The sequence below is a fragment of the Mobula hypostoma genome, chromosome 29 (assembly GCF_963921235.1).
Source record: "Mobula hypostoma chromosome 29, sMobHyp1.1, whole genome shotgun sequence".
Classification (NCBI taxonomy): Eukaryota; Metazoa; Chordata; class Chondrichthyes; order Myliobatiformes; family Myliobatidae; genus Mobula; species Mobula hypostoma.
The window spans coordinates 18,388,557-18,401,112 of NC_086125.1; the positions used below are offsets into that span (position 1 = coordinate 18,388,557).

A 12,556-nucleotide genomic window follows, 5' to 3' on the forward strand; every position below is an offset into this window, starting at 1 on the left:
CTACCAGCAGTTTATCTTTTCATTACAAGATAACCCATGTGTTCCAGGTATAATCCAATAAAAGTTTTCAAGTCTGCTTCCAATGCATTAACTACCATCCTTAAAGAAGGAGGTCACTTCTGTATACGGATTTCAGATGTGATCCTAATAGCACCTTCTATACAGTAACTGAATTATAACCTCCTGACTTTTATACTAATTTCCCTAGCAATAAGCGGTAGCATTCTGTTGATGACCTGTTGTACCTGAAAGTCATGCATCAGAACGTCCTACAACTCAGTGCTCTGTATTTACTTAGATACTTAGAGAGTATGTCTTCCACTTTTCTGCCAATGGAAAAAATTATGTTTTATCACTTTACACTCTATTTGACAGATCTTTGCCCACCCACTTAACTTACTTATATAGACTCTTATGTTCTCTTTACAAATTATTTTCGTAGCATTGATTGTTTTGTGAGATATTATAGCAACTCTACTTTGAAGTCATGTGTAGTAATGCAAAAATTTGAGAGCACGACACCATTCCTGAGGCACATGACCTTGCTAACCAGACAAAGGCCAATTCCTTCCTACATGCATGCGATCCTGCAGTTGCTGGAAACCCAAAGCAACACACACAAAATTCTGGAGGAGCTCAACAAGTCAAGCAGCATCTATGGAAATGAATAAAAAGTTGACGTTTTGGACCGAGACACTTCATCAGGACTGATTCATTCATTCATCCCTGCTCTGTTTCTCGCTAGCCAGCCAATTAAAACAATGTTACCTCCTGCACCATGAGTATTTATCTTCCACAATAATTTGTGAAGTGACACTTTATCAATGCATTCTGAAATCTAAGCCCTTGAGATCCATTTCACAATAACAATGGTTATTTTGCCTGATTACCTTGAATTGTTTTCTAAGCCACCCTGCTATAACACCTTTAATAAAACAATCTAATATTATACCTTTGAGAAATGTTAAATTAAATGGCCTGAAGTTACCTGCTTTCTGTCTGAACAGATTGAGTTACATTTGCAATATACATAGAATTTTCACCTGTTCTAGGCAATGTTGGTAAAATAAAACCAAATCCTCAATTAAGACAGTGGAATGACACATTCTAGGACCTCAGAACTTGTTTGTCTGCAGTGCCAATATTTATTCTGTATCATTTTCTGGGAGACTATTTTTCTTGATATAGTCCCTCCCTTTCAATTCCAGGATTACAGTTGCTTCTTGCATTCACTACAGTACGACTGAAGGAGAATGCTTATTTATCTCATCCATTTATTTTCAATTAGAATACAGTACCTACAGACACCTGCAGTCGATTTTACATTTCCGACGAGTTTTAGTTGTGCTTTTTCCCCATTTCCTTATAGATCTTTTAAACCATGGTTCTCGACCTGGGGTCCACAGGCCCTAGGTTATCATAAACACAAAATACCCTGCAGATGCTGGGGTCAAAGAAACACTCACAACACGCTGGAGGAACTCAGCAGGTCAGGCAGCATCGGTGGAAACGATCAGTCAACGTTTCGGGGAGGAACATTGACTGATCGTTTCCACGGATGCTGCTCAACTTGCTGAGTTCAGTGTGTTCTGAGTGTTGCACAGACCCTAGGTTAATGGTTGGGGTCCATGGCATGAAAAAGATTGGAAACCCCTGTTTTATACGTTATTCACAGTATTCTATACCCATGTTCTCACCTGCTATTTGTTCATACGTAACATACTTACTTTAAAAGGTCGTATCAACATTTTTGGGCATAATTTGCATGACTCTCTCTCTTTCCACCTGGATATAAAGGGAGGCAGCAATGGATTTTCACTTCCAATATTAACCATTTTAAATTTGTTGTGCACCATTGTCCCAATGAATTCCCTTTACATGGCAAATTCTAAAGCATAATATTTTGTCACATAGTGCTCTTACCATTGATCAGGTGAACTGGGACAGAAGTGTTTATTAGTAAGTCCTTTCCAATAGCACACATGACTAGGGTCTGCAGTCCCAAACACGTTCCACATAAAGGAAAATAATCACTGGTATTAAATGCCTAAAGAAACAACACAGAAATGGCATGAAACACAGAAGAATGAACTTAATAAACAAGCAGTAACCACATCTGTTATAAGCTTCAAATAGTTAGCAACTCCTGTCTTAATGGAGCCAAACAGAATTCACAACACTGCTTGATGCTAAACTTTATCGCAAGGTCATAGAATATTTTTGCAACTTTAACTGCAATGTTAACTGCTCCATTAGGTAAGAGAACCCCAGGAAGAGGAAAGGGATATGCATGGCTGATGGAATGTTTTGTGCAACATTTTGTACATTTTCTTTTTCCCTTCATCCCCAGAATATTTTAACCCATTCATTTGTCATGTGGTTCATTGCATTGATTGCAAACACTGATACGATTCTTTATTCATATGTAAGAGAGGGACAAGTTGGAAGCTTTCTGCCCCTTCATTCAGCTGGTTTGGGTTAAAATTCCACATTCAGTAGATAATCATGAGAAACAATTCAGTGCAGTATCGAGGAATATTAAATCAAAGCCCCATCTCTTAGATGGACATCAGTAATCTAGAGTGTGATTCTGGAGAGCGGCTAGGATTTTCCCAGTATCCTGTCCAATATTTAGAATAGTCCTAATTTTAAGTGATTTTTTCCACAACAGGTGTTCCCATTTTCCATTCATTGCAAAGTGTTTCTTAGATTTGAGTTTTTCTATTAAATATTGTCAAACACTTCATTACTTATTAAATTGGATTGCTTTCCTCTGACCTCCAACAATTTTCTCTCCTAATCTTTAAAGCACGTACTCTTGCTCACATAAAGTTCTTCACATTAGAGAGCCTCCACTGGTAGTTATTTCAGGAAGGGAAAAGTTCCATCATTTCACTTATCATGACCGGAAAGGCAGGAGCAATTCAAGATGGCTTACCACCGCCCACTGAAAGGCAGTTCGAGGGGCAGTAAGTGATGGTCTATCGATGACTCTCATGTCCCATAAGTTAGAAAGTATGTGAACGTAATATTATTAATACAGTTGTTATGTAGAATTAAAGAAATGAGGTTGGAGTAGGTGATTTGGACCTGACCTTGTTTTGCCACTAGATATGATCACAGTTGATTACTGAAGTTTAAAATCCTCTTCCTGCTTTACTCCCCTTTGCCTTTAGCCATTACTACTACATCTAACTCCTTTCTAAATATATGTAATGAATTGGCCTCTGTTACTTCCACTGGTTCAGAACCTCACCTTTGCTGAATAAATCTCTCCTCTGTTTTATTCTAAACTGCCTGTTACTCCTGATGCTGGACAATGCTTCACTGGTATATTTGAGGAACTCTGCAAGCCATGAATATGTTTGTGGTCTTCTTGCACCTTGCTGGAGGTGGGGGTGTTGGTGGGGGGGGGGGAGGATGATGTGCTTCCATTTCAGTTGAATGATACCTCAGGTGGCTGTGGATGACATATTGGCGGTGGGGGGGGGGGGGTCTACAAAATCAGCAGTAGGTGCCTCATGAGTTGGTTGGGCAATATGGGAGCTGGTGGGGTTCACTGATACCGGGGCATCATTTGGACCGATGTGTGTAGCTGATCTGAACAACGATAAGAGGAAGTCACAGAATTACAAGAATTAAGAGTTGGAAAGGGTGGTGTGGCGGCAGCGAGAGCCCGTTGGCATTCTCCGCGGCTGGAACTTACCCGTGATTGGTCTCTGCTCGACTTTCGGCGTCCAGAATCCGGCGAGACATCTGTAGCTGTACCGCAGAATGAATAGTGCCGATGACGGTCGCTGTTCTTCCTATGAGGCTGCCACGGAGATCCAACAGCTGAGTTACCGGCGGCGAGGGTTACGTGTATCAATCACATCCTTTGGGGCTGTCGACGAGCTGAGGTGTCAGTGTAGGGGCAACCGGCTGGGGGTTGCCCGGGATCCCCCCGCGGCTTGACGGCTGGTTACGTCACAGGGGTGGTATTGTAACGAAACGGCAGCGTGAAGCCAGTGGCGCCTCTCCTGCTGCCACGAAGGACCAGGGGTGAGACAGTCTGGCTTCCCACTGATCGGCCCGGAGCTGCTGCATCAAGGTCAGATGCTCCATTCCTCTTGCTTCCCTTAATCAGCGCCTACGGAAATTTGAAACCGTGTTACTTTCCGAATCAGTCCCCTCAGCATCCTAATCACCGATTCCGCCGCAGCTCTTGTCCCACATCGAACCGAGATCCGACCACTTACTCTCCCGGGTTGAGTTCGCACTTTGTACTCCGCTGGAAGTCTTTTGTTTAGGTAGCATTTTTAAAAATTATTTTGCAAAGTGTATTTTAGTATTCTTTATTTACTACGCGTGGCCAATTTATGCAATTTAACTCTCCTTTCAAGACGCCTTCCTCCGCCCCAAGCCCTTTCCACTCATTTAAATGCTTTTGAAGAGTAGTTATTGTTATAATTCAGGAATCACAATTAATTTGCCCGTGACGTAGAAACATAGAAAATAGGTTCAGGAGTAGGCCATTCAGCCCTTCGAGCCTGCACCGCCATTCAGTATGATCATGGCTGATCATTCAACTCAGAACCCTGTACCAGCCTTCCCTCCATACCCCCGATCCCATTAGCCACAAGGGCCATATCTAACTCCCTCTTGAATATAGCCAATGAACTGGCCTCAACTGTTTCCTGTGGCAGAGAATTCCACAGATTCACCACTCTCTGTGTGAAGAAGTTTTTCCTCATCTCGGTCCTAAAAGGCTTCCCCTTTATCCTCAAAGTGTGACCCCTCGTTCTGGACTTTGTGACATACGCACACAAATGTTAAACTGGATAAAGTGGAAGTTGAGATGGTGGGAGAATCTAGCACCAGAGTGTAGAGCCTCAGGTCAGAAGAAATGGATTATTGGGGGGAAATATGAACGTTTATAGACAGATTCTTGGGCCAGTGTTCTTGCCCTCTTAAAAATACGCCATTTACTTTGTGCCCCTCCTCATTCTTCTCATCTTAATCTCTATAAAATGTTGTATGCTTATCATGTTTCTGTCTATATTTGGGTCAACTGAGTAGAGTAGAGAAGAAATGGTTAGCTTAAGAATGAAATTAAGAGAGCCAGAAGGGGCCATGAGAAGGTATTGGTGGTCAGGATTAAGGAAAACCCCAAGGCATTCTACAAGTATGTGAAGAGCAAGAGGATAAGACGTGTGAGAATAGGACCAATCAAGTGTGACAGTGCAAAAGTGTGTATGGAACTGGAGGAAATAGCAGAGGTAATAAATGAATACTTTGCTTCCGTATTCACTATGGAAAAGGATCTTGGCAATTGTAGGGATGACTTGCAGTGAACTGAAAAGCTTGAGCATGTAGATATTAAGGAAGATGATGTGCTGGAGCTTTTGGAAAGCATCAAGTTGGATACGTCACCGGGACCGGATGGGGTGTACCCCAGGCTACTGTGGGAAGCGAGGGAGGAGATTGCTGAGCCTCTGACAATGAATTTTGCATCATCAATGGGGATGGGAGAGGTTCCGGAAGATTGGAGGGTTGCAGATGTTGTTCCCTTATTCAAGAAATGGAGTAGAGATAGTCCAGGAAATTATAGGCCATTGAGTCTTACTTCAGTGGTTGGTAGGTTGATGGAGAAGATCCTGAGAGGCAGGACTTATGAACATCTAGAGAGGCATAATATGATTAGGAATAGTCAGCATGGTTTTGTCAATGGCAGGTCATGCCTCACGAGTCTGATTGAATTTTTTGAGGATGTGACTTAAACACATTGATGAAGGTAGAGCCGTAGATGTAGTGTATATGGATTTTAGCAAGGCATTCGATAAGGGACACCATGCAAGGCTTATTGAGAAAGTAAGGAAGCATGGGATCCAAGGGGACATTGCTTTGTGGATCCAGAACTGGCTTGCCCACAGAAGGCAGAGTGTGGTTGTAGATGGGTCATATTCTGCATGGAGGCCGGGGACCAGTGGTGTGCCTTAGGGATCTGTTCTGGGACCCCGACTCTTTGTGATTTTTATAAATGACCTGGATGAGGAAGTGGAGGGAAGGGTTAGTAAATTTGCTGGTGACACAAAGGTTGGGGGTGTTGTTGATAGTGTGGAGGGCTGTCAGAGTTTACAACAGGACATTGATCGGTTGCAAAACTGGGCTGAGAAGTGGCAGATGGAGTTCAACCCAGATAAGTGTGAGGTGATTCATTCTGATAGGTCAAATATGATGGCAGAATATAGCAGTAATGGTAAGACTTCTGGCAGTGTGGAGGATCAGAGAGATCCTGGGGTCCGAGTCCATAGTTCACTCAAAACTGCTACGTAGGTTGACTCTGTTGTTAAGAAAGCATATGGTGCAATGGCCTTCATCAATCGTGGGATTGAGTTTAAGAGCTGAGAGGTAATGTTGCAGCTATATAGGACCCTGATCACACCCCACTTGGAGTACTGTGCTCAGTTCTGGTCACCTCACTACAGGAAGGATGTGGAAACCATAGAGAGAGTGCAGAGGAGATTTACAAGGATGTTGCCTGGATTGGGGAGCATGCCTTATGAGAATAGGTTGAGTGAACTCGGCCTTTTCTCCTTGAAGCGATGGAGGATGAGAGGTGACCTGATAGAGGTGTACAAGATAATGAGAGGCATTGATCGTGTGGATAGAAGGAGGCTTTTCCCCAGGGCTGAAATGGCTGGCATGAGAGGGCACAGTTTTAAGGTGCTTGGAAGCAGGTACAGAGGAGATGTCAGGGGTAAGTTTCTTACACAGAGGATAGTGAGTGCATGGAATAGGCTGCCGGCAACGGTGGTGGAGACGGAAACGATAGGTTCTTTTAAGAGACTCCTGGATGGCTACATGGAGCTTATAAAAGTAGAGGGCTATGGGTAAGCCTAGGTAATATCTAAGGTAGGGAAGATAGGGACATGTTCGGCACAGCTTTGTGGGCCAAAGGGCCTGTATTGTGCTGTATGTTTTCTATGTTTCAATTTTTAATTTGTAAGATCAGAACCATGTTAGACGTTGGTGTCTCTCTCCCCCCCACCGCCCCGGGAACAACAAACCGAGAAATAGCTGGACTGATTTCAGGCTGGGATGGAATTCACCTTATGTAAGAAGGACACGCAAAGTTTATTAGATTCGGAATGGCTTCCTAGTCTCATTACGATTACATACCGTGGAGTCAGAGAGTAATATTATATATTTCCACTCCAGCTTCCCTTTACCTGGCTCTTCATCTTTTTTTAAATTTACATAATCCTTGGAAGAACATGTATGCAGTGTTATGATGCCCATACACTTGAATTATTTGGGGAACGTACAGTGCCTATAAAATGTATTCACCCCCCTCTTAGAAGTTTTCATGTTTTATTATTTTACAACATTGAATCACAGTGAGATTTAATTTGTTTTTTTTGTCACTGATCAACAGAAAAGGCTTCTTTTGCATCAAAGAAAAAAGAGTTCTCTACAAAGTGATCTAAATTAATTACAAATATAAAACACAAAATGACTGATTGCATAAGTATTCACCCGCTTTACTATGACACCCCAAATCATCACTTGTGCAGTCAATTGGTTTTTGAAGTCACACAGTTAGTTAAATGGAGATCACTATGTGCAGTCAAGGTGTTTCAATTCATTGTAGGAAAAATACACCTGTATCTGGAAGGTCCAACTGCTGATGAGTCAGTGTCCTGGCAAAAACTACACCATGAAGACAAAAGAACACTCCAAACAACTCCGTGAAAAGGTTATTGAAAAGCACAAATCAGGAGATGGATACAAGAACATTTCCAAGTCACTAAATATCCTTTGGAGTATGATTAAATTAATCATCAAGAAATGGAAAGAATACGGCACAGCTGCAAATCTGCCTGGAGCAGGGGTTCTCAAAAACTGAGTAACCATGCAAGAAAGGGGCTAGTGAGGGAGGCCACCAAAAGATTTACGACAACTCTGGAGGAGCTGCAAGCTTCAGTGGCTGACATGGAAGAGACTGTGCATACAACAAGCTACCGGGTGCTTCACCAGTTGCGGCATTATGGGGACATGGCAAACAGAAAGCCACCTTTGAAAAAACAGCTCACATGAAATCTTGGCTAGAGTTTGCCAGAAGGCATGTGGGGGACTCTGAAGGCAGCTGGATAAGGTTCTATGGTCTGATGAAACCCAAATTCAGCTTTTTGGCCATCAGACTAAACACTATGTTTGGCGTAAGTCAAACACCGCACATTATCAAAAACCCACCATCTCTATTTTGAAGCACGGTGGTGGCTGCATCATGCTATGTGAATGTTTTGCTGTAGCAGGCCCTGGAAGGCTTGTGAAGCGGGAGGGAAAAGTGAATGCAGCAACATACAGGGAAATCCTAGAGGAAAACTTGATGCAGTCTGTAAGAGAACTGCAAATTGGGAGAAGATTTGTTTTTCAGCAAGAAGATGACCCCAAGCATAACGTCAAAGCTACACTGGAATGGCTTATAAACAAGAAAGTTAATGTCCTGGAGTGGCCAAGTCAGAGTCCAGCCTTCAATCCAACTGAGAATTTGCAGCTGGGCTTGAAAAGGGTTGTTCACTCACAATCCCCATGCAATCTGACAGAGCTTGAGCAGTTTTGTAAAGAAGAATGGGGAAAAATTGCAATGTCCAGATGTGCAAAGGTGATAGAGACCTATCCACACAGACTCAAGGCTGTAATTGCTGCCAAAGGTGTATCTACTCAATACTGACTTCAAGCAGGTGAATTCTTATGCATCCAATTATTTTGTATTTTATATTTGTAATTAATTTAGATCACTTTGTAGAGATCTGTTTTTACTTTGACATAAAAGGGTCTTTTTCTGTGGATCAGTGTCAAAAAAGCCAAATTAAATCCACTGTGATTCAATGTTATAAAACAATAAAACATGAAAACTTCTGGAGGGGTTTGAATTTATTTTTGTTGTCGTTGAGCGGTCACGTTATTCAGATGAAAGAGGAATGTCTGCCGAGACAAATCTTCTACTCCCAGCTTAAAGAAGGCAAACGTAAAAGACACGGACAACAGAAGAGATTCAAAGACGTCTTAAAAGCCAAAATGAAGAAATGTAACATCGACATCAACAATTGGGAGACCAATGTCAAGGACAAGAAACTCTGGCAAGCCATCATTCCGAGAAGGAACAGCAACTCTCGAAGCCAACGGATGTGCAGAATTAGAAGAAAAGAGAAAAAAATGGAAAGAGAGGCAGCAACAACCAAAGCCCAATCTGCCATCTGGAACTACCTGTCCTGAATGCGGAAGAACTTTCAAAGCCAAGATTGGACTCGTAAGCCACTTGAGAGCCCATAAGTAGATCTACAGAACGAAGACCATCATCCTCGACCTCGAGGGATAGCCGTGATGACGACGACGACATTGGCATTATTTGGGGAATGTATATACAATGTTTTGATACTTGTACACTGGAATTGCTTGGGGAACATATACTGTACACAATGTTATGATGCACATACGCTAGAATTGTTTGGGAAATGTATATTCAGTGTTATGATGCCCATATGCTGGCATTCTTTGGGGAACGTGTATACAATGTTATGATGCCCATATGCTGGCATTGTTTGGGAAAAACTAGATGTCTCATTTACTTTTCTTCCTGTAGTATTGGTTTTCTGACCAATCTACATTAGCACACAACCACAGCTTTCCCCCTGTTCTGCAGCCTATTATAACTCCATAATTAATAGATCAGGAATCTTCCATTTCTTCTCTGATTTGTTTCTTCCCAATAGTGGAGCAAATTTCTACCCTTTGGCTTTTTGTGATGATGTAAATATACTGTTTAAAAGTCTAAGTTTGGCTCCATCTAATGATAATGCATCAGCAAGATAGGTATGCATTCATATATTCTAATCAATTTTTTTTGGACGTCAATGTTCTCATGATTTGTAACTGTATTTCCAGTTAATCTCTACATTGGTACCACATATCTGCATCACATTCATGTGTCTATCTAAATGTCTCTTAAAAGTCTCTATAGAACGCAGAGCAATACAGCACAGGAACATGCCATTCAGTTCACAGAGTTCTGGCAAACCAATTAAATAGTAATCAAATGTCTAACTAAACTAATCTCTTCTGAATAAATGATGTACATAGACTTCCATTTTCCTCACATTCATGGCACGTGGCCAAATGGTTAAGGCGTTCGTCTCGTGATCTGAAGGTCGCTAGTTCGAGCCTCAGCTGTGGCAGCGTGTTTGTGTCCCCGAGCAAGGCACTTAACCACACATTGATCTAGTGTCTGTGCGAGAAGTGGCGCCCCACACAGACTTCCAATCTGCGCCTTGTAAGGCATGAAAATGCCCAACGCAGGCCTCTCGTGGTCTGAGTCGACGTTCCCTCCCTCCCTGCATTCAATAATTGCTATGTTCCCGCTAACTCCAATTATCTGCTTGTTGTTCACAGGATGCTATCTCTGTTAAGGCTTTCCACTGTGGGCCTCCTGATGATAATAGGGAGCTTGGACCACCCCCGCCTCCTAAGCGATGAAGTGGAGAGTGAAGAGTTGGAGAGTGAAGAGTTCAGGATAAGATGGAAGGAGCAGGAGTATCAGCCTAAGCTGGTGCCGGAACAATTCCAGGAAGAAATGGAAGAGAAAGCTAAACATGATTGTTATGTGAACATCAGTAAATTTGCAAAAATGGAAGATCCGAGAAAGGAGAGTTGGAGGACCAGGAATATTCTCTTTATTGTCACAGTCCTATTTTTGGGATTCTGGACGAAAGACATATGGCCATATATACCCCATGATGAAAACAGTGAGGAAGAAGAGGAGGAAGAAAAGGAAAATGAATTTCAACAAAGAATTTACAGTGATATTTTAAATATTCCTGCCAAAAGCGTGCTGGATCAGTTCTACAACATCTCTGTTCAGAAGATGAACCAGGAGCCAATGCAGATCCCTGAATTTGTAGAAGGTTTTGTGGACAATCTTTTAGAAGCTTGCAGGAATCAAATCCTGTTTGACTCTGAGCTGATCTTTGAAGACTGCACGGGCATTGGAAGTCAATTTGAGAAATGGGGTTGCAAGATGCCATCTGTATATGATATCTTGGTTCCAATTGTCCTCCAGGACAGATGTTGCTTTAAACCAGAGATTTGTTGCATCCCACCTGACAATCATAGTTATGGCAGGATTCTCATGGTCACACCAAGCAATGCTGTGTTGACCTGCCAGTGTTACAGCACAGAACCTGAAGGGCATGTGCTTTGCCTTATTCATAGCAAAGGACAGGAGTCTGATGTTCATGACAATTACCTAGCTTCTATCATGTGTATTGAGGGGTATTTGGATTATAAGAAAGTTGTGAAATTGTTCAGACTTGCATTATCCAACTCCTGGGACAAAATTTGTCATAAATATGATTTTAAAGTTACCTTCCACAAAATTACTGGTTGCTGTGGTTTACAAGTCCTCTATCAGTCAGAACAAACCATTCGCATAAAAGTCTTCCCTGCTGTGAGGCTGAAGGATTCAGAAGTCTACCTTGTACCTAGCTTTTCAGATTACTCCAAGGATGCTTCATTATCCACTACCTACTGGGACATTTCCTGTGCTGTCCATGAGTATAGGTTTCTGAAAATCATGGCCAAAAAAGTCCCCGAGAGCAGCTGTCATATTAAGTGCCTTAAAATACTGATCTTTCTAACCGAAAACTTGCGTAATTCTTCAGATCAGCGATATGTCCTTGGGTCCTATCTTTTTAAAACTGTCCTTATGCATCTGTTGCTAAGTCAGCCTCACTCAAAGTGGAAAGAATGTTACCTGGAACATAGGCTTAGAGATGTTTTGAAATACCTTGGAAATTGTTTGGATGAGAAACAGCTCCACCGATTTATGATTGGAAATCAAACTCTTTCTCAGCAAAGTGAAATTCCAGAAATGCTTCTCGAAACAGAACCTATTAATCTCTTCCGGTCATTTGCATCAGATCATGATTCTTACTGCCAGGCAGTTCTAGAATATCAGACAATATTAAAGGAGATGGGAAATTTAATGAGGGAATATATTAAAAATAATGCAGTCAGCTGATTTTGCCTTTGCTCCCATGCTGGGAGTGGAGTTCTGCTAAAAGTATAATCTTCTTTACCAAAATAAACTTTATTCATTATAAAAATATTCACAAGATTAAAACAGTGGAACATCTTTTTGTTCTTATACTCATAGACAATGTTTCATGCTAAATCAGTTTTTTATCACACCAATAGCACTGTTGCCATTCATGTGACCCCCTAGGGTAGTACACTACCACAATAATTCACCCAACCCAGCCTCTCTCTGTCCAATAGTGGAAGAACCCTACACTGTGGTCCTTCTCCACCAAGCCCTTGAGATGACTGCACCAAACTTCAGTGCATCCGTCCTGCAGCCTGGAATATTCCAGTCAGAGCATTTCGCTTTGCTCATCTTAATATGCTGGGAGACGATCAACTGTGGGTGACAAAAGGGTATACTTCACTGAGTTAGCAGCACTTGATGTCCATCTATGTCTGCAATGAAGATAGTCTTGACAGTCTGCTCAGGGAA

The 12,556-nt window shown here is 42.0% G+C and overlaps 1 protein-coding gene across 1 annotated transcript; it reads left to right on the forward strand.

Moving 5' to 3' along the window:
• Positions 1-10,474: 10,474 nt before the first annotated feature.
• LOC134339287 (inositol 1,4,5-trisphosphate receptor-interacting protein-like) lies at positions 10,475-12,061 on the forward strand. The gene has a single exon (XM_063035664.1). The coding sequence runs from the start codon at positions 10,475-10,477 to the stop codon at positions 12,059-12,061; it is 1,587 nt and encodes a 528-aa protein (XP_062891734.1).
• The last annotated feature ends 495 nt before the right edge of the window (positions 12,062-12,556 follow it).